Below are 21,281 nucleotides of genomic sequence, written 5' to 3'. Positions count from 1 at the left end.
CCAAAGGGTCCAAAGTGTTGAGTATAACCCCAGCCAGTTCACAACTCCATTGTTGAGGAGTCAACCTCAATCCCCTCTCTCTTAGCTCTCCAAACTCCCAACACTCGCCATCATTCTCCCCATGAAACCAAAACACACACATATACACTTACATGCTGGAACCGGCCCAGCGGAATCACGAGAGACTAACCTAAGTTCCGATCGACAAAAAAATCAATGAACATTTTTATTCTAAGCATATTGTCTCCTTAAATCTCAGCAAATTTCTTCATATTAGTGCATATTAGTTTCAAATAATCCAAGATTTTAGTTCCGGTCTTTTCGGACTCATTTCAATTTCTGGTTCCGCTACTGCTCACCTCTTGGTGACATTACTGTCGGTTGCACGCAACAAAAGCGCTTTGTTTTTGTTTCCAAAAGCTCTCTTTCACTGTTTCGCCATATTCACATGTCTAATATAACCTTCATCTTCCGCAACAAGATTAAACATAATATACTCACAATTACATACATATGTAAGCCACACGTACGTGGCATTGAGGTGCCACTCGTGTGCTGTTTATTACTCATCTTTTTGCTCCTGCAGTACATGTAATTAGTTTGGAGCAACAACTTGTTAGTGAAAAGTAACAGTAATTAAAAATGATGCATGCACGTTGGTAAATCTTCATATTTCTCCATCCAAATCATTTGCTACAAGACAATTCCTCACCTCTTGCATCCGGTAAAGAGAACGACAGAGATAATTATTAGAGAAAAAAAAAACCTTAAGAGAAAACAAAACCCCTAATACATAACAACTATGGACAAAATTGTAATATATAGAACTTTTATACCTTTGTGTGGGAGGCTAGGAGGCTAGTTAGCTTTCAATTTGTCTCACATGCATGCTCTATACGGTAGGGAAAACCCCATTAGCATATATTATCATGATATAAGCTCAAACAAAAAGGAAATTATCACTTTTTTTTTTACTTTTCCCGTTATTAGTATTCCTACTATTTTTCAATAAGATATACAGGTTAACATTTGTTTTTATTAATCAATCAATAAAATATTATTAGTCTATATATTTATCTTTAATAATAAGGTCAGACACCGCTCCATCAAAATGAGTCGAGCCGAACACTTTCGACCCCTCGAGTTCAAGTTCAAATAATTGGACGGATCGAGTTTGATCAAATTTTAAATTTTAAGTTCAAAACTTGAATCGACCAATATCCGAAGACTCAAATCCGCACATAAATTATTATTTTTTCTTTAAAAATATCCATATGCTGAGTGATTTAAGATGGACATGCAACCATATGATTGTAGAAATTGAGAATCGAAATTAATCGGTTAACTTATTAGTTTATCAGAAATTTTTGAGAAATGAGAACTTTTAATTAAATTGGAGTGTAATCGATAAATGAGTGAAATATGAATTTGCGGAAGACTCCCGTCAGCTAGTTATTATGCTATGAAATCTGATTCCGCGTTTTCAGTGAATGATGCAATGCAAGGACTGAAAACGAAAGATCACACCAACAAAACCATCAAAAACAAGATCAACTAATTACACACAGCAACAACCAACTTTTCAGTTTTTCACCAAAAAAGAAAAAGCAACAAAAAGAACAGACAACAATTATTTCCAAAACGAAAATATTAATGCAGAAGAAAGAAAAAGAGTATTTAGTGGAACATTGCATGCTTGAAGCTTATGTGCTTCTAGTCCTAGTGGACTCAACAAATCATTCTTCATCTCTTTCACTACACCATGACAATCTATATCATGGTCCACAGAGTAGCTGATCATAGCTGCATAATATCTGCAATTCTGTTAAATCTACAGATTTGCATTAGGATTTTATGTAGTTTGTGCATGTATGTTGCTGGAATAATCTCGAAAACGATGTCACTTGGAGTTCAAGTGTGTGAGATGGTGAAGGAGACTGTTAAGTACTTGGCAGGAGTTGCAGGTCTGAGTGGTTATGGCTCTAGCACAACTGCAGAGCAAGTGGTGGCACAAGAATTCCGGTCTTGCTCTCGTCTTACTGCGATTATTACTGGTATGTGATCGCTTAAACGTGATTTTGTGTCGTGTTTGCATGGAAGAAAACTGTGTCATTAAGGAATCTGGATCAACATGTAATGATGGTATACTGTTAGAATATAATATGATCCTGCTAAGCCATTTTCCCGAGATATTGAGAGAATTAGTCACTTAACATATACGTCAATATATGATGATATTCGTGTTATTTAATAGATCGATATCTTGTTTTCTATTTTTGATATATACATCATGTAGTTGCTTTTGGAAGTAGAATATGAACTTATGCTTTGTCTCATTTGATAAAGAGACTCCTTTTAAGGTAAAATTTGTCCATGACACAAATATGATAAGGTAAAAAAGGATAATGCAATTGAACAGTACCTGCTAAGCAAGATATCTTCCTGAGGTCAGGTCTTCGGATCCTGTCAAAGACAAAGACGGGTGTGTGAGTATGCTTAATTATCAAAAAGAAGGCTCTCACTCTGTTTTTATGGATTCGTAACTTATGTTCTTTCTGATATTGATAAACAGGAGCAACGTCTGGGATCGGAGCAGAGACAGCAAGAGTGTTAGCCATGACAGGGGTGAGAATTGTGATTCCAGCTAGAGACTTGAAAAAGGGTTATCAGGTTAAAGAAAGGATACTAAAGGAGAATCCAGAAGCTGAGATTATCTTGCTGGAGATTGATTTGGGCTCCTTTTCCTCTATCCAGCGATTTTGTTCGCAGTTTCTGTCGCTAAATTTGCCCCTCAACATCCTAATGTCAGTTTCCCATTTGTTTCTCTCAAAATATTTTGTCAGTTTCAAAATTTTGAATAGAATGAGGCCGCGATATGTTCTTGCTAATGATGAGCCTGGAAACAGAAACAATGCTGGCAAATTCGCAAATAAAATGGAGCTGTCTGAAGAAAAAGTTGAAATGACTTTCGCGACCAATTATCTGGGTATGTATATAACCTCCTAAGGTTTTGATTCTCGCTCTTTTGATGTTCATGTCGAGCTATCGCATATGACCATCGGTTGTGGAAAGGTAAGAGTACACTGTTGGTGTATCGACTTAGGTCACGACATGCTGGTTAATTATTTGATTCGATGGCAGGACATTTTTTGCTAACGGAATTGCTGCTGGAGAAAATGGCAGAGACAGCAGCAGAGACAGGGATGCAGGGAAGAATAGTAAATGTTTCATCTGTGATTCATAGCTGGGCCAAAGGACACCACTTCAAATTCAACCAAATGTTACAGCCAAGCAAGTAATTATTATTCTTTAACTTTAGAGCAATGCTAGGGATCCCGAAAAGGTTTCAGAATGCTAAGTGGTGAATACACCAACTAAGCATTCGGGAACCATATCGGGGTCCCTGACATTTCTCTTAACGTTATACTCAGCATCTACCTTTTTTCATAATACGGTAAAGGGCTTTGCTTAGTTATGGCTTGTGACACAGTTATAACAGCACTCGTGCATATGCTCAATCAAAACTGGCTAATATATTGCACGCAAAGGAACTGGCAAGACAAATGAAGGTACATCAGAGAAGCAGCATCAATTTTTTTTTTAAAAAAGTGGAATCAGATGTACCAGAAATAGTGTTTATGCACTTCCTCTTTCTGATACAAATGTTTGATGAAAAACCAACAGTTGAGGAAAGTGAATGTCACTGTGAATGCAGTACATCCGGGCATCGTCAAGACTGGGATTATCAGAGATCATAAAGGCTTCATTACAGGCACGTTATAAACTGTCATCTGCATTGTAAGATTTATCTGTCAGAGAACGGATTACCGAATACTATCATTTAAACCTATCAGTTTTACTCTAACATGAACTCTTGATTTAAACATTCAATTATTTCTTATTTCAGATACTCTCTTCTTCGTGGCTTCAAGATTTTTAAAGTCGATACCACAGGTACTACCTTTCCATACAAATATTGCAAACGAAAACATGTCCGAGTTTTATCTATATATTCAGTAAATTATACTCAGATTTATGAATACGTAGATAAGTTTACAGTTTATGATGGTTTATCAAAAACTAATTTGATCATGCAAGTGTGTATTACTGTCACAAGGGTGCATCTACCACATGCTATGTTGCTACAAGTCCACAGGTGGAGGGAGTAAGTGGGAGATATTATGCAGACTGTAATGAGATGCAGTGTTCATTACCTGCAAATGATGATGCTCAAGCACTTGACCTCTGGAGGCAAACTCATGCTTTCATCCGCCAACGATTGCGGCGATAACAGAGAGAACTTAAACAATCTGCTTGATTGAAAGCACATTTTACATTGGTAGCTAAAATGTAAATACATCTGTATCGGTGTATATAACTATCTTTGATTAATTCAGCAAATAATCTAAGCAGTACACATATTGATTAAGCTAATGAACTTGGAAATAATCTATTTTTATTCGAGATCATTTACGACTCTGTTTTAAGGGATAATCTATTATTAGACCTGTAATATATATCTTTTTCATCCATTGCCTGAAAAAGGGATCCGGGCTCCGATCCGGGCTACATAATAGTATTTTTCACCTGCAGAATACTTGAAGAAGATTGATCGAACCTTGTAACAACTTTCTTTATGCTCGGTTGAATACAAGTATACATTTGTCATTTGAAATTGTAACAGACGGGAATAGCAATTTGACGATTAAGATTCAGAGGATACTAGAAATAACTCACACGAGATATCTGGAGCTTCCTCTGATGTTATCTAACACAAAATACTTTGCTTAATAAATGAATTATATTACCTTATAAAACAACTGCACCAAGTGAACAGAAGCAAAAATCATGTATGCAACCAAAACCATAACTAAAACTATAATTAGGCAGGCTGTCGTCTTGAACGTATGTAAGAAGGTAAAGATGATCCAACAGCAGATATCTTCCTGCCGGGCATAGGCAGCTTAACTTGACTGTAGTAAACAATAAGAAGAAGGCATGATAGTACAACAAATAAAAGGAGAGGGGAAGAAATAATCCTACTATTCCCTAAGCTTAAAACACCAATGGGAGAATATGTACTACTCTGCCATAATTCTCTACCTTCCATTAGCCCTGCTCCTAGCGTCCACGAAATGTTCCCAGGACCAAAAATTATCTCTTTATCAGCAACACAAAGAGCATCCTCAAAAAGTGATGCCAGATATGGCACTTTGAAACAATACTGCTCAGCATAATTATTTGATCCCGTCCATGATCTTTCACACAACTGCTGACCTTTCTCCCAGATCTTTGTCAAGTTTGCTCTTGGGCTCAAGTTCAAAATATTGTAAACAGCATAAAACCCAGATAAAGCATGAAAACGTGCACTTGAGTGGTCACGACCCTCATGATATAGTACGTCTTTGCCTGCAAAGTTCCAATATAAAATTTAGTCCTACCAACTTTAAAACATAATACACGGAGAATCGGGTTTTCTATATAATGACATACAAAGTTCTACTGGCAAAGACAAAGTAGTATGTATATAATATATGTTGCAAAGAAATGTTACTTGCACCATACTCCCTCTTCCACATATGCTCCACCATTAACTTCTATAAGTAATTTCTTTGTTATAGCTTCTTAGTATATGTAACCTAATATATCTGTGTACTTTATTTTCAGTGCTTACAAAACCTCTTTACCATGTGAATCTTGTCCTCTCCAACCCGACTTCCAAGTCCAAGCCGGACATGCTGAGTATGTTTGGTTTAATGATTGATAAACACCAAAAAGTCTAGCCTACATGTCTAGAAAATATAAGTCAAGCAAATGACACACGATATTTCATTTTCCTATATGTCAACCGAGTTGATATTATGTTGCTGGATCATTAGACCGATGAAAAACTACAATGAGCATATTCTACTTGTCCATTTTAAATATCTAAGAAAAACTAAACAAAGAGTAATTGTGCATGTCAAAAACAGAATAGTTTTCAAGGGAGTGCGTATTGCATAGTAGATTTGGAACACACCAACCTTAACGTTAAAATCCACACCTTCATCTAGCACTAACCATGATAGGAACAACCATCTATTTACCTTTAAGCAAACAATTCGAAAACACACTGTATATTTAAGTATGTAGCAAGAAAATTTCTTTCATTTTTAAAAAGAAATCACTATATACCAGACAAGCTTTTATAAGACATGAACTAAACCAAGATTCAACAATTTACAGAGTGAATATAATCAACAAAATATATATATGCGATAATGGACTCACCGTTAATAAAAGACAAGCTACAAACTGAACCATTATCTAAGTGTGACCAATCTGGATTGCTAAAATTAACAGCAACAGCTCTGGAAAGACCTTTGCACTTCTCCCAATTAGGGTCTCCTACTAAAATTACGGAGTGGGCCTCATTTTCTCTAGATAAAGTGCTAAAATCTTTAATATCACTAACTTTTTTCCTGAAGCAACCGCCACAAGTATAGTTCTTAACAAAACCAGAACTTAAACAAGGGTGACTGACTTCAACAGTGCCATGACTGCCTTCTTTAAGTGCCTGTGTATGACTGAGCATAACAACAGTCCTGTCAAACCCTTCATTCAAACCAAATGCAGGTAATGAGTACGCCAATATCCAATGCTCAATTGAACCAATTTTTGCCCTCAAAACATTCTCATTTCTCCTTGGACCGTCAACTTCTGTCACCACTTGCAATGATGAACCTCCTAAATCAAGAAGCCCAAGACTATGCAATCTTGATAAATTCCCAAAAATCCCCATTTGATAGTTTAATGCAACCCAGCCATAGTAAGCTTCTTCTTTCCCACTCAATACCCTAATCCAGCTTTCCTTAAACATAAAACCATGGCCTGTTACAACATCCTCTACATCCTTCAAAATCTTTTTCGCATCGTCAGCTTGTAACCGCCTCAATCCTGCAGTAGCCAAAACAAATATAGGAGTCTCCCCGTGTCTTTCCAAAGGCACCCACAATTCTGCCAAATGAATCAACGGTTCCACAGATTCCCTCACTCCCGAAAAATTCCCCAAAAATTTATCCAAACCAGGCTCCGTCTGCACACAATGATAAAAACAACCACCCTTCTGACTAAATTCACCATCAATCTTCACTGAATCATCTGGATAAGAATGTATCAAAACCGGTAAATCAGAATTACTCAAATACCCCCCTTTCCTCCACTCATAAACATTCACTCTTGTACCACTACTTCCACAATCCAATACAACAGTAAAAAATGTAGTCTTTGACATATAACTAACAATAAAAACCCCAAACAACATAATCACAACAAGGGCAACCCCAATTTTCAATACTTTTCGACTTCCATTGAATCCAGTGACCTCAAGTCTCGATTTTGAAGGCGAAATTGGTTCCATAATTCCATATAATCACATAAAATTTCCACAATCCAATACAACACTGAAATATGTAGTCTTTGAAATCTAACTAACAATAAACACCATAAACAGCAAAATCACAAGAAGGGCTACCCCAAAATTCAATCTTTTCGACTTCGAATCAATCTAATAACCTCAAGTTTCGATTTTGAAGGCGAGATTGGATCCATAATTCCATATAATCACATAGACTCAAGATCAATAATACAGAGTCAAGTCTAATTACAAGATGTAAATATACAACATGTATGTATGTATAACAAAATCTTGGAGAAGGGGGAACACAGTTTGCTTACTGTGTTCTCTTACAAGCACAATGTTGTCAGTTGAAGCACTTCAGTATCTAAAGATCAGTTTGAGTTTTGGTAAGAAAAATGGATCACAGTTTTAATAATTACAATCTGGGATATTTCATTGTTGCTTAATTTCTTTGTTAGAGGGAAATCATTTTTATGATAGTGTCGTCTCTTTTGAATATTTTTTTTGACGAACCTCCCTTTGATCCTTTTTATATTTAAAATTCTTAATCAAAAACTATATAACATAAGAACATCTTCAACCGAATTTACTAAATTAGAATTATAAATAATGAATTGATTAAAATTGAGCTAAATTAAATTTGTACGATATCATATAAAATTTGTTTAATATTATGTTTTGATGATATTAGATTTTAAAAATAATATATAATATTAATATTTTATATTTTAATAAATAAATTATATCTTTTTAAGATAATTATAGTATATAATATGAAATTTTCCTACATATTTTTTATAAATTACAAAAAGTCGATATATATAACCAATACAAAAAAGTTTGTTATATTTAAGAAACGATTTAGCATTCGAGTTGAGTTTTTTTTTCGAAATCTATGATCGAAGATATGAGCTTTATAATATATCAAAATAAATATATATTCTCAAGTAACATATATTTTATGAAAGTTAAGTATGATTCATAAATGAAAAGACGAGTCATAAATTCTTTTTAAAATGATTACTAATTTCCTTGCTGATATTTATTTGTTTTTAGTAAAGATACGACGAGTTCGCAGAGACCCGTGAGTTGAACAATTCTTTTATCCAAGCTCATAAACAATCTTAATTGGAGAGGGTAGAGTTGAGAAGTACATATTCTCAAGTCACCTTTGATAACAAGTAATATATTTAATAATAATATATCTAATATAATAGATAATGAAAAATGTGATAAATAAATTTTAAATTCGAATGTTAAGTGAAATAGATACCGTGAAGGGTATATTTTCTTATAGTCGCTCGTAAATATTTGCTGATTAAATCAAAATAAAAACAAAATAAATAAAGTTTTTTTTTTGAAACAAAATAATTAAAGTTGTTTATTTATTTATTTGCTAAATGGGCTTGGGGTTTGGGTTATGCAAACATTGACATCACTCTCTCTCGCTCTTTATCACCTTCCCTTTCCGATCCCCTCTCTTCCCTCACCGCCATACACACACATAAACAACCCAGCTTAACAACGCCTCTCAAACGACGTCGTCTCATCAGCACATACATCTCTCTACCTCTCTCCTCCAAGCTCGCAGATCGAGGATCTCTCTCCCTCGCTCTGTCTCTCTCCTTCTCTCTCTCCCCCCTCCCCCTCTCCCTCCCTTCCCCCTTCCTCTCTCTCTCTCTCTCCCTCCCCCTCTTTCTCTCTATCCGGTGAGTGTTTCGGACATAAATCTTGCGATTACACGCGTGTACAGATAAATTATTCGCTTTTAGGTTTTTCAGGACAATTGATAATTGATAACTGTATTTAATATTTAAAATTACTAATTAATTATATATTGTTTATTATTGAATGATTTATGATAAATTGATGAGCAGTGATTTCACTAGTAGTACCTCATGTTTTCGAGTTTCGGATTTGCATAAAAATTCAAACTTGCTTCAGTTGTATGTTGTTTTATTATTTATAAGAAGTCCGATATTATGCTAAACTTCTGCTGGTAAATTTCAACATTGCATGATAGTTTGGGGTGATTTGAGTAGTTTGTAGTTAGTAATAATTTGGAAGGTAAGTACTGTTGTTTAATTATCGGCATACGGGGATAATGTGTGTAGTTTTACTGGTACATTGTGCTATTAAGCTCATTTATCATGTACTTGTTAGATGTAATATTGCCAGGCACCTTTCTACTTCTATATCTAATAATTGAAGTGGTTAAACTTTTCTACTAAAATATTTAAACTTTACCTGATGCCATTGTGGCTAGCTAGTGAAATTTGTCGAGTCTATTTAAGAGGAGTATATTTTACTATAATCTGTTTATGAATTGGTAATATTTGCTGGGAATAGTTTGTAGGTGGTAAGAGATTATAAGTGTCGAAGTGAAATTTGTCGAGTCTATTTAAGAGGAGTATATTTTACTATAATCTGTTTATGAATTGGTAATATTTGCTGGGAATAGTTTGTAGGTGGTAAGAGATTATAAGTGTCGAAGTATCTGTAATTCTATATGATGAGTGTTCCCTGGGAAAGAGGCTTTAAAGATCTAAATGTCTAAAAACCTATGTTACTTGGACTCGGTCACTCAGGTACGGTACGGAGTGTTGGAAATGACACATATCTGAGTGTCGTACTTTGAAACTTTGAAAATTGGGGACACATGGATACTGTCCTATTTTTGAGCATGGGTACCAGGACACACCGTAGTATAGTAATATGCAACTTAACAAACAGTAAAATAAAACTCAAATTAGACATATTTTGTAGGGCATTTTGCAAATTAGGTGTCTTCTATACTTTAATCTCATTCTTGCTTCTTTACTTCCTCTCACATATTTCTTTTGAATTGTAAGTTTGACTCTTATTTGATTTATAAATTGGTCAAAATGTCCACTTTCTAGTCAAAGGATCTGACACAAATAAGTTTCGCGTCCGAGTGTCCGACACGGGTATGACAACCTAAATAAATAGTCGGGAGTAACATAGTTAAAAACAAATGACAGATGAAGACAAGAGACAGGAAGAAGCTGTATATCTCATATAGAATTTTGCCACGTTCACATTTAGACAATAAATTTGTATAACGATAGCAAGGCACAATTTTCAGGATATTATCTAATTGGTGATGGTGATTGGTGATTTACCTTGAGTATAAAATCTTGGTATCTTTCTTTACTATTTTGGAGATATGAATTAAAACTCCATATTAACATCAGGCAGTCTGCATTTAATGCCATCAATCTCCTGACACCCAATAAATTAGGTATTTGAGCTTTATGTCAAACCTGAACGGAAGTATCTAAAAGAAGAAAGAATCCAAATATCCATTAACCTGATCAACATGCGAAAAAGCTTAAACATTTATTGATTTTTAAATAGTGATACTACTACATCTACATGTAAAATTACCTTTATATACATATATGTATAATTTTTCAACTTTAAGATTTTCTATGTTACTCAAACTCTTTATTTTGCCTTGAAGTACCCGTGTTGGACACTCGACACTTGGACATGAACACTTGGACTAGGACACTTATTTTAGGCCAAAAACATCTACACTTTTTAAAATATTACCGAGTACGACACATGGACATGTATCCATGTCTAGCTGAGTCCGAGTAACATAGGAGATTTCCAAATACGAAAAAGACAAGATAGCCAAACAGTTTTATCTGGGTTATATGTTTTAAGCTGAATTCTTAGCACATTTGTACAACATTTCCTCTATCTTGTAAAACAGTTGGATACAGATTTATACAATATCTGAAAAATCTGTATTAATATAGAGATAATATTATATTGTAGTTAAAATTACTTTACGGTAGGTCAATTGACCTAAGTAAACAAATAAAGTGATGGAATTGGATATTTGCAATTTGACAAATTTTATACTTAAAGATCTAAGCTTTAATGTGATTATCGATTTCGGAAAATCATAATTATATTTATGATTTTGAATTGGATTAGGTAGAAGTTTGATTGTTTTAAGAGCAACCGAAGACACCACATCCAATAAGTTGTAGTAAATAATAGGGTCCTTTAGTTACGATGGTAATATGGTATAGGAGTCTTGGAAATTACGTTTCATCGTTGCAGTGGCTTTTCTGACAGTTTTTTTAGTGATTGTTTCATTAGACTGGTATTTTTGATACATTTATGTCCAGTTACTATGCATTTGCATGAATATTAGATCAAATATATGAAAATATCTGTTGTAAATGAATTGTACCTTTTCTATTTTGGGTTCAGGGCTATTTTGTACTGTTTGGATGACCTTTGTACTATATTGGAAGAATGACATCGAGTATGCTTGCTGGCGAAAGGAGGTACTTTAAAAGTTTCATTTTTTGCTGCTTAGTTTCTCTGTCATCATTTTAAGCCGGGATCATCTCATTTGTAGTATATTATATAACAGAACTGTAACACATGAAGGCGTTTAGAACAAAGAAATTGTTGGAGTTATCATTTCTATAAAGTATCAACAGGTTTGATCTTAAGAAAAGATCTCTTGCAGTAAGGTTGGCTAGAGATTTCTTGTAAAAACACTAGCCCTGCTCAGTTCATAATGATAATATTTTAATCTTTTTTTATTCGCTGTTTTATTTTCATTATGCACATAAAAGAGGAGCTTTTGTAGTGTCAAATCCAAAGACAGTTGTGGTAATAGCTAAAATAGTTGGAAATTGATGAAGACTATAAAGATTAACTTCTTGTTTTGTCTCGTAAGATACACGTTGTGTGCTTACTGTATTCATAAATTTTTTTTCTGCACACACATATAATTCTTTCTTTTGTCATAAAAACAGAAGTTATTAAATTGTGGTTCGACAGTATTTTGTTTCCCTGAGAAGGTGAGTCCTGTGTATAAATCGTTGTGTGTGCCTTCGGAGGCACCATATATTCCTCATTTTTAGTTATTCTGCCTCTGGGCTTATGTATTGTGTTTTATGGCTTTTGTAAGTAGTGCATGTGAAGCATAGTAATAACTAATAAGCGATATTTTTTTTGCGGGATCGTTAAATGCCTTGAATCTTCTGGGCATTCTCTTAAAGTATGTTTCATGCTGTATTGATTCCTGTGGTTATACTTGATCATCAGTCATCACGTAGTTACGGCTGAATATCAGATTTATAACTGAAATTGTCATCTTCCCGCAATTTTATAGCATCATGTTGTATGTATTTAAAGGTATAATGGTGACTAACCTTATTCACTGTGAGCACTTTTAGGAAATTATTTAGTTGTTTTTAAGTGGATTTTTCCGCTAAAATAATCTGTCTGTAGAGTATTTGTATGTGGCATTAGTATCTGCAAAGTGCAATCTATTATGTGTTGATTATTTCTCTAGATATCCCTTGAGCAGTGTGTTTAAATGATTCTGTTTATACATTCTGATGTTCTATTTAGTGAGAATTTCAGCACAATTTTGATGCTTAGTTTTTTGCATATGTATATTTATTAATTTTTCATAGGCGGGCCTCTGCAAGAAGAGGTGGGATGACAGTTTTGGGGAAGGTTGCTGTTCCAAAACCCATCAACTTACCTAGTCAAAGGTATACCTATCCTTTTGAGTGTATCAAGTGTTATATCTTTACTACCGTGGGTTTATTATCTAAAAGCATGTCTAAATTTTTTTTCTATCTATTTCAAGGTTAGAAAATCACGGCCTTGATCAAAATGTGGAAATTGTTCCCAAGTAAGTGAAGTTTAAACAATTTTAATACTACCTGCCCCTCACACACATATGTAATTTTGGATGTAAATAGAACCTTAGTTTGTTGTTATTCTCACTCCAATATAAATTATTTGATTGGTTATATAACCCATAAAAGAGGAATTAATTTATATATCACTCTTTGATAGGGGTAGTCTTAGTTGGGGAAGTCGGCCATCATCTTCTGCATCAAATCCATGGGGTTCCTCGGGACAATCTCCAGGTGGTGATTGTTCTAATGGTTCCCCAAGCCATGCTGGGGGTCGCCCTTCGTCTGGTGGAAGTGCCACTCGGCCATCAACTGCTGGCAGTGATAGAATGCAGGAACCCGTCCCCAGTGTCTGGGTTTCTAATTCTCGACCATCATCAGCTTCTGGGGTTTTGACATCAAATCAAACATCATTGACCTCATTGAGACCTCAAAGTGCAGAAACAAGACCTGGTAGCTCACAGCTGTCTAGATTTGCTGAAAATATACCTGACAGTTCAGCAGCGTGGGGCCGAACAGGGAATGCTGACAAATTGGTATAGACCTATGTTGAGGGAAATACCATTTTATAATTTACCCAATAATTTCTGTTGATATTTGATGGTGATGCTACTCTTTTCATGGAGTGATCTTTTTGTCCTTTAAAATGTGCAACAGGCAATAGGATCTACCAAGAACGAAGGATTTTCACTAACATCTGGAGATTTTCCAACTCTTGGTTCAGAGAGAGACAATTCTGTGAAGGAATCTGACTCGCATGGTAATTACCTTATGTTTCATGTATCTTTACAGTTGTCTAGTCATCGTATAAGGTTATGTTGTTCATCTGGCCTCTTTGGTGGTCGATTTCTATTTAGTTAGCACTTTGCAGTATAAGGTTATGTTGTTCATCTGGCCTCTTTGGTGGTCGATTTCTATTTAGTTAGCAGTCCGAAATTTAGTTTTTCTTTGAACTTCCAATTTTGGCAATTTATTTTGTTTTATCTGAATTTGTAATACACTAGTACATGCCACTTTCCAAGGAGACCATAATAGTCCTTTTGTGGTCATTTCTGTTACACCTGATCTCTTGCTAAAGCCAATTGCCAGCTTGCTTATTATCTGTTATTATTAAGTGGCGTCGATTATTAATATAGTAAATATATCTGGTAATCTCTGATTTAAGAAGTCACTTGAACAGACGTAAGTCTCTCTCACACACAAGTTGAGGCTTTTAAGGATCAATTTTGGTTCATAAGTAAAATCTAAACCTTTATATTTAAGTTCACTTTATAACGCCATTGCTTTTTACCATTAGTGACTTGTTTATGATCTTAGCCGGGTGTCTATAGTTAGTGAAATCTGATGGTTGCTGCTGAAGATGCATCATGACATACTACTGACTGCTTGTTATTGTTTGACTACAGAATATGGTGCACATGATCGTCCAAGATCATCTCCTGGTGAAGTAGCAGCAGCATATGACAGAACTGCAACTTCTGAATCTGGTTGTGCCTTTGAACTTAATATAAGCCTTTCCTTTTGCAATTTGCTCTCATATTAGGTCTTCGCTATATTGATTAGGTTTTAATAATAGATTTGTGATTTTAGTGAATTCAGATGTGAAGGCTGGAAACGCTACTTGGAAAAGAGATGACACCCAACATGCTGAAGACGGATTCGAATCTAATTTAAATAGCTGGCAAGGGGGTTACCCCCAACAATTCATGAATACAAATGTTCCTCAGCATTTTGATGCCTGGCGCGGTCCTCCAATGAATACTCCGGCCGGGTTATGGTATAGAGGACCTCCTGGAGGTCCACCATATGGACCTCCCGTTGCTGCAGGTGGATTTCCTTTAGAGCCTTTTCCTTACTATAGACCTCAGATGCCACCACCTAGTTTAGGAAATTCTCAGCCTGTTCCCCAGCAAGTCCCAGCGAATGGCCCAAGAGGCCATCATCCAAAAAATGGAGATATGTACAGGCCCCCGATCCCTGATGCTTATATGCATCCAAGTATGCCTGTCAGGCCCGGATTTTATCCTCGTCCAGTTCCATATGATAATTATTATGGTGCTCCGATGGGCTACAATCCTAATGAACGTGATATTCCATTTATGGGAATGTCAGCTGGCCCCCCTGTTTTCAATAGGTTTCCAGCTCAGAATACAGCTGATCATAGCAATACCCATGCCAGAGCCGGGGGACGTGAGCAAGTGGAATCTGTACATGTTGATGAATCTCGAGGGCCATATAAAGTTCTTATTAAGCAACATAATGAGTTTGATGCCCAAAGTGAAAAGGGGAGCGGCGATAATACTGCCCCAGGAAATGTTTCCTTTCCAGAGAAGGGGAGCCAACAAAGAGCAGTTTTGCACAATAATGAGTGGGGGCCTGATAGTAGAAGGGAAGAGATGCATTCTAAAAGACGAACACAAGGTGAATATTCTTCTTCAAGAATATATGATGGCAGAGGAGTACATCAATTAAACTCTGCCAGAGTAATGTCATCTGAAAGATTTGACCAAGCCGATAGGAATTGGGGAAAAAAATCTGAGACTGCATCTGCACCATCATCTCTTCCAGAAGTTCCTCATGTACTTGCAGCTGCCCCAAAGGATTCAAATTTGTTACAGAAGATTGAGGGTTTGAATGCGAAAGCTCGGGCTTCTGATGGCCGCCAGGAGATTGCATCTTCATCCAGCAGGGGAGAACATAAATATATGGCCCAGTTTGATGCCATCTCTAGTGCCTCAAAAAACAACATTGGTTCTGTCGGTTTGTATGCTGAAAGACCTAAATCTCGAGATATTATTCATTCATCCAGTCAATCAAGTGTGGAGAGTACCAGCTCAAGGTTTCTTGATTATAATGTTCCTTTTCAGTTGTCTATTAATTTCTTTTAGTAGTTGCATTAACTATTTGAGAGCTTACAGGAGAGCGAATCATGGTGTGGAAGGCCGATCGAAACACAGCAGTAAAGAAATGTTTAACGAAGATGCTGATGTTTGGCGGAAGAAACCCCTTGTTGCAGAATGTCTTGCACCAATCCCAACACATGTAGGGCCTGTCCCCATTGCAGACAACCGTGATCATCATATTTATGCAGAGGCTTCTGGGGTGACTGAGACAAATCTTTCAGGAAAGGATGGCGGTGAAACTCTAACCCAAATCCTAGACACAGGTGACACACAGACACAGGTAATATACCATTCGATTTTTTTTTGGTGCCCTACATATTGCATTGAAGATTTATAACTCTATACATAATGTATCAGCGTGCAAGATTCAAAGAATTAGCAAGGCAACGTACAATACAACTTCAGAGGGAAGAGGAAGAAAGAATAAGGGAGCAGAAGGCAAAAGCTCTTGCTAAATTGGAAGAGTTGAACAAACGTAGTCAGACTGGGGGTATTATGACAGAGAAATTGGAGAAAGCTCCCCCAATTAGCGGCATCATTGTAGATCAAAAAGAGTCACAGGTCCTTGCTGAACCTGTAAAGAATAATCCGAAAAGTGACGCACAGGATCCAGTTATGGCCTTAGGCTCCAATATAGTTGGTCCCGCCATTGAAAGCAGCGCCATGAGGGTCCCAGAAAGTTCTGTTCCATCAAAAAAATTGCAAATGGACAAATCAGAGATAGCAGAACCGGTAACTAATGCTCCCCAGACTTCATCCTTGAAACTAGATTCTATTGGTGCTGCTGATGTTGATGTCAAAGCTGTGCTCGAGGTTAATGATATTGGTTCCTTTAAGCATGAGCAGACAAGCTGCAAAAAGATGCCAAATATCCAAATGGAAAAGCAATATTCAGAGAGTTTAATTTCATTTGGCACAATTGGATTTGCAAATATTCACGAAAGTATGGCAGTTGAGGGTACTGCATTTTCTAAGACCATTCCTGAAGGAATTGTTTCAAGTGCCCCACCATCTTTACCTGAAAATACCAGTACTGTCGTACGTGAGGTCTCAGCCCAGAGGAAGAGAAGTTCCAAGTCTGGTAAGAATAAGAACAAGTTTGAGAATCCTCAACAAGGTTCTGATCAACAATTACAGGTGTCCAAACAAGCTGATTCTGATAAAGCTTTCCTTGAAAGTGGAAAGATGAAAGTTTCTCAAAGCCAGGTGGTAAAGGAGGATGTAGAACAACTTCCGGAGAGGGACCCCAAGGTTAGTGATGAATCCCATGTTAAAATAAATAATCACTGGAAGTCTCAGCCTCCTCGCAGGATTTCAAAAACTGGACAAGCTAATAAGGTGGCTGATAGATCTCATGTAAATGACGCTACTATATGGGCTCCAGTGCGTTCCCACCATAGAGTTGATGGTGCAGATGTTGATAGCAGGACATATGCACCAGATTCTGTTGCATCGACGACAAAAAATAATAATTTAGGTCTGAAGAGCAAAAGGGCGGAAATGGAGAGATATGTTCCAAAGCAAGTGGCGAAAGAGCTAGCTCATCAGGGAACCATTCAGAATCCAGTATCTTCCGCTGGTCAGACTACAATAAATGAGACTGCTGGCAAAAGAGAATCTAGTTTCCAGGAGAGTTCTCAGCCATCAGTACTTGAAGATGTGGTGTGTACAGTTGAGTCGAATATTGGGGACAGTATGCAAGGTAAACATGCAAAAGGTCATGGAGGATGGAAGCATCGTGTTTCGACAGATTCATCACGTCTTCACATGAGTTCATCTTCGTATTCAAGCAAGAATAATCAGAAATCTACCGACCAGCAGGATTCCTTCATACCTGAACCTATTGTTGCTGATGCTTGGGACCCTTCTGATGGGTGGAACATGCCCGAGGAACCTACTGCAGTTGTCAATTCCAACTTTGGGATGAAAGATCAAGGCGTCGTAAAAGGCAAAGGGAAGAGACAGCCTTACAAAGGTCACAGAAACATTGCAAATAAGTATGATGATCAGAAGAACAATAATGGTGGGGAGATGTATAAAAAGCCAATTCAATCTGCTGCCCTTGAGAATGGTCAACAAGGGAGAAACGCTGCCGCAGAAGAATACCGGGTCAATGGGGAAAGGACATCATCTCTCTGGCAACCTAAATCACAGGCATATTCTGCTAATGCTCAGACTGGAAGGAGGTCTGGTGGAGGTCAACATGTTTCTGAAGAAGCTGGCCGGGGTACGAAGAAAGATTCTTCCCCATTTGCCAGAGATGCTGCTGGAGCCCTGTATAAAGATCAAAGTGAGGTTTTTCCTCAGCTTCATCTTGATCAGTCCCCGTCGAAAAATAAGAGTGTTGGAGAGTCTTCGAATGTTGTATATTCAGAAGGAAGGAGAGAGAAGGTTGCTTCAGCAAAAGAGCGTCCTCAATCCCATTATAGGCATGGTCTTGGCAGCATGGATGAAGCGGCCCCTCCTGATAGTGGAGATGCTCGTTTTGGAGAACGTACTTCTTCGGGGTATCGCAAGCATGGAAACCAAAATAACCGGTCTGTTAGAGGGCAAGAATTACGTGAAGATTGGAGTTCTGGCGGGCAAGATAACAGGCATCACAGTGTACATGGGAACAGAGAAAGGCAGCCACGGAACATGCACTTTGAGTACCAGCCTGTCGGACCTCACAACCCTGGGAAATCCAACAACGTTGAGGGGCCCACTGGTGGCTCACATAATATGGGTTCAAGGTACAGAGAGAGAGGGCAGGGTCAACCGAGGCGAGGTGGGAGTAACTCTTACGGGCGAAAGAGCAGTGCCGTTCAAGCTGATGTTGGCTACGAGTAACATCCAGAATAAGTTGATGCTTGTTAAAGGTAAGTTCTCCCAAACTCTTGGTGTCTTGATTTGACAATGTTGCAGTTATTGCCAGCTGAGATGGTGCTATTTTTGTTCCAATGATAATTGTTACAAGTAGTCTATTAACTGATATTCACACATTTATCTTTATCAATCAGGATAAGGGGCGTTTAAGGGCAAAAGATGTCAGCGAGTTTTTGCCAGGAATTTGGTCATGATTGATTGGTTCTGTATTCTTCTTATTCTTATGGTGCAATCGGTTTCATGTTTTGTATTGTGGTCCCAGTTTATCACCTGTGGAACCTTTTGGCATTCCTAACGGAGCCTTGGATTTAGTATCTATCCTTTGCATGCCCCAATGATGTCGGAACAATTTAGGCAATGAATTAGGGATGTTAGTCTTGTGTATGATTCCTTGGCATGTTTTGATGATGCACAAGCTTCTTGATATAATTCTACAATATTCTAATGTGGTCGACAATCATGTTATCTATAAATTCAGCTTAGACTTGCTGAGTTTTCATCAAGTTTTCATGATGCAGCACAACTAGGTTTCCAATTTCACATTGTTGTGAATTGTTTCCTCTACCTATACATATATGTGAGCACTGTGGGCAGTGATTCCTTGGTATACATATAAGTGACCACTGTGGGTACGGACTTGCATGTTTTGTATCATAAAAGAGAAAAATATAAATATTAGAAGAAACATCTTATTAAAATAAAAAGTAAATATCACAAAAATTGAAATAAATTAGAATTCACCACCCATAGATGCCGAAAAGCTCTAAAATTTCCTCGTATTTCTTATACTGTATTTTCAAGTCACTGAGAGTAACGAGTTTTCCTATGTTATTGCCAATTTGAAAGTAGTTCAACTGAACACTACCTTTTGAATCAAAAACTGTATTAAAAAATTAGGTACTTATATTTTCGGAAAATTTGTTTTCACTTTCGAGAACTCAGATTCACAACCAAATATCTATCATAAACATTAACTTTTTCAAGCATATCATTATTCAAAACACATACTCCTTCCGTTTCAAAAAGCATGACGTTTTGACTTTTTACGCACATTTTAAAGTGTTTTGACCAAGCACCTAGAATCATCATTTTTTAAAGAAAAAATTTATACTTTAAAATTTCGACTATATACTTTTATTTAAAAAAATAAAATTTTAAAAATAATAAATATAAATACATGGTCAAAGGATTTTAAACTATGTGAAAAAAATCAAAGCGTCAAATATTTTGAAACGGAGGGAGCATAAACATAAAATAATAATCTAATTTTCATAACATTCTTTTTACCAACACTTCTATAAATAATTTATCTAATTTTGAGAACATTCCTTTTACCAACACTTCTATAAATAATTTATCTAATTTTCATTACATTCTTTAAACTAACATTTCTATAAATAATTTATCTAATTTCCGTTACATTCTTTTTACTAACATTTCTATATAACAATTCTACGGCCTATAACCAAACCAAATCAAACATATCTGGTATACCCCGTTTAGAGTAGGGTATGAAGAGGATAAAATATACGCAGATCATATCGCTACTTTTTAGAAGGTTGTTTCCGTAAAAATTTGATTTAATGCAAGAAAAAATTTTGGATGAAATATATATAAATGGTATCTTGACCATGATTTTTGACACATGAGATTTATCTTTATCGCGAATTCATCGGAGAATGAATGATCTGAGCGTCTTCGTCAAAACACAACGAGATAAACACGATTGTGGATCTTAAATAGGGTTTAGCATTTTGGGGATTCATGCAATTGACATGTTTCACAATGCTAAGTAATAAAATATTCCACGTGTCCCAATCAAAGATAAATAATAAAAAATTAATTAATAAATAGTAAATTTTTTTAAAAATCCTAGTTTTCGTTTTCTCTCTTCTCTCTAGCCGCCTCCTCTTTTCATCTCCGACGGGGCTTCCATCGGTTTCCGGTGGAAAGCCCCAGATCTTTTCGTTTGATTGCTAGTTTTTGATTGTTCTTACTTTTTCATTGAGTTTCTTAATAAATCTCTATATTCGGGGAAAGTTTTCTTAGATCTATATCACCGAAACTTTCGATTTTCGTTCTTATTCGCTTCCAGAGGTCTTTTTGGATTTGTGAGTGGATCGATTATCTCCTAAGCGTCGTGGTGCAGATCTAATTGTTTTAGTTTGTTTTGATTATAGTTTGATTTCTCTCCCTAGTGAGAGTGTGTGATTTTTCTCTCCTTCTTTTGTGAGAGTGGTTTGGATTCATAGATAAAGCCTTTCGGGAATTGCATTTGTGGTCGATAGCTCAAACGGAGTTTTTGGAAAATATGGTGAACACAGAGCAAGGATCTATACATGTACCATCGTCAATTTCAACATCGCTTATTTGTCTCATCTTGGGTATGAAGACAGGCATGTTAATTTT

At 36.4% G+C, this 21,281-nt stretch overlaps 3 protein-coding genes across 10 annotated transcripts; 2 read left to right on the top strand and 1 right to left on the bottom strand.

Annotated features, from left to right (window-relative positions):
- Positions 1–1,538: 1,538 nt before the first annotated feature.
- LOC108193478 (probable apyrase 7) lies at positions 1,539–7,855 on the bottom strand. Of its 4 annotated transcripts, none has more exons than XM_064081658.1 (6): positions 6,271–7,855; positions 5,104–5,409; positions 4,508–4,973; positions 4,215–4,310; positions 2,423–3,791; positions 1,539–2,121 (listed from the first exon to the last, which is right to left on the bottom strand). In XM_064081658.1, exons 1-3 carry the CDS (start codon positions 7,397–7,399, stop codon positions 4,810–4,812), a joined length of 1,599 nt encoding a protein of 532 aa, XP_063937728.1. In that variant the 5' UTR covers positions 7,400–7,855; the 3' UTR covers positions 1,539–2,121; positions 2,423–3,791; positions 4,215–4,310; positions 4,508–4,809. The 4 variants fall into 4 exon arrangements, with proteins under 4 accessions (XP_063937728.1, XP_063937729.1, XP_063937730.1 ...); XM_064081659.1 differs by having other exon boundaries at positions 4,809–4,973; XM_064081660.1 differs by lacking the exon at positions 4,508–4,973 and having other exon boundaries at positions 6,271–7,854.
- On the top strand, positions 1,763–4,429 carry LOC108193479 (short-chain dehydrogenase TIC 32 B, chloroplastic). 4 transcript variants are annotated; one of them, XR_010285706.1, is made up of 8 exons: positions 1,763–2,054; positions 2,573–2,804; positions 2,907–2,986; positions 3,142–3,295; positions 3,491–3,569; positions 3,685–3,798; positions 3,908–3,954; positions 4,118–4,204. XR_010285706.1 is itself a non-coding variant. In XM_017360147.2 (8 exons), exons 1-8 carry the CDS (start codon positions 1,763–1,765, stop codon positions 4,289–4,291), a joined length of 1,146 nt encoding a protein of 381 aa, XP_017215636.1. In that variant the 3' UTR covers positions 4,292–4,429. The 4 variants fall into 4 exon arrangements, 3 of the variants coding, with proteins under 3 accessions (XP_017215636.1, XP_017215637.1, XP_017215638.1); XM_017360147.2 differs by having other exon boundaries at positions 3,685–3,772; positions 4,118–4,429; XM_017360148.2 differs by having other exon boundaries at positions 3,685–3,772; positions 4,099–4,429.
- A 946-nt stretch (positions 7,856–8,801) lies between the features above and the next one.
- Positions 8,802–19,375, top strand: LOC108195158 (protein MODIFIER OF SNC1 1-like). 2 transcript variants are annotated; one of them, XM_017362111.2, is made up of 11 exons: positions 8,802–9,108; positions 11,651–11,727; positions 12,874–12,954; positions 13,053–13,097; positions 13,265–13,640; positions 13,762–13,864; positions 14,511–14,591; positions 14,704–15,943; positions 16,023–16,287; positions 16,365–18,865; positions 19,007–19,375. In XM_017362111.2, exons 2-10 carry the CDS (start codon positions 11,696–11,698, stop codon positions 18,834–18,836), a joined length of 4,695 nt encoding a protein of 1,564 aa, XP_017217600.1. In that variant the 5' UTR covers positions 8,802–9,108; positions 11,651–11,695; the 3' UTR covers positions 18,837–18,865; positions 19,007–19,375. The 2 variants fall into 2 exon arrangements, with proteins under 2 accessions (XP_017217600.1, XP_017217599.1); XM_017362110.2 differs by having other exon boundaries at positions 8,816–9,108; positions 14,695–15,943.
- Positions 19,376–21,281: the final 1,906 nt, after the last annotated feature.

Source organism: Daucus carota, chromosome 7, assembly GCF_001625215.2.
Source record: "Daucus carota subsp. sativus chromosome 7, DH1 v3.0, whole genome shotgun sequence".
Lineage (NCBI taxonomy): Eukaryota > Viridiplantae > Streptophyta > Magnoliopsida > Apiales > Apiaceae > Daucus > Daucus carota.
Note: the sequence above shows the minus strand (reverse complement) of the source record. Positions and strands in the feature narration are given on the sequence as shown.

What these genes read in the sequence shown, in the direction of transcription:
- LOC108193479 (XM_017360147.2), top strand. Translation starts at nt 1,763, where the DNA reads ATGACAATCTATATCATGGTCCACAGAGTAGCTGATCATAGCTGCATA. An exon ending in CAAATGTTACAGCCAAGCAA is followed by an intron (nt 3,296 to 3,490) that starts GTAATTATTATT and finishes CTTGTGACACAG; the next exon opens with TTATAACAGCACTCGTGCAT. An exon ending in TCATAAAGGCTTCATTACAG is followed by an intron (nt 3,773 to 3,907) that starts GCACGTTATAAA and finishes TTCTTATTTCAG; the next exon opens with ATACTCTCTTCTTCGTGGCT.
- LOC108193478 (XM_017360146.2), bottom strand. Translation starts at nt 7,399, where the DNA reads ATGGAACCAATTTCGCCTTCAAAATCGAGACTTGAGGTCACTGGATTC. An exon ending in TAGCTTGTCTTTTATTAACG is followed by an intron (nt 5,410 to 6,270) that starts GTGAGTCCATTA and finishes GGAACTTTGCAG; the next exon opens with GCAAAGACGTACTATATCAT.
- LOC108195158 (XM_017362110.2), top strand. Translation starts at nt 11,696, where the DNA reads ATGACATCGAGTATGCTTGCTGGCGAAAGGAG. An exon ending in ATGCTTGCTGGCGAAAGGAG is followed by an intron (nt 11,728 to 12,873) that starts GTACTTTAAAAG and finishes AATTTTTCATAG; the next exon opens with GCGGGCCTCTGCAAGAAGAG. An exon ending in ATCAACTTACCTAGTCAAAG is followed by an intron (nt 12,955 to 13,052) that starts GTATACCTATCC and finishes ATCTATTTCAAG; the next exon opens with GTTAGAAAATCACGGCCTTG.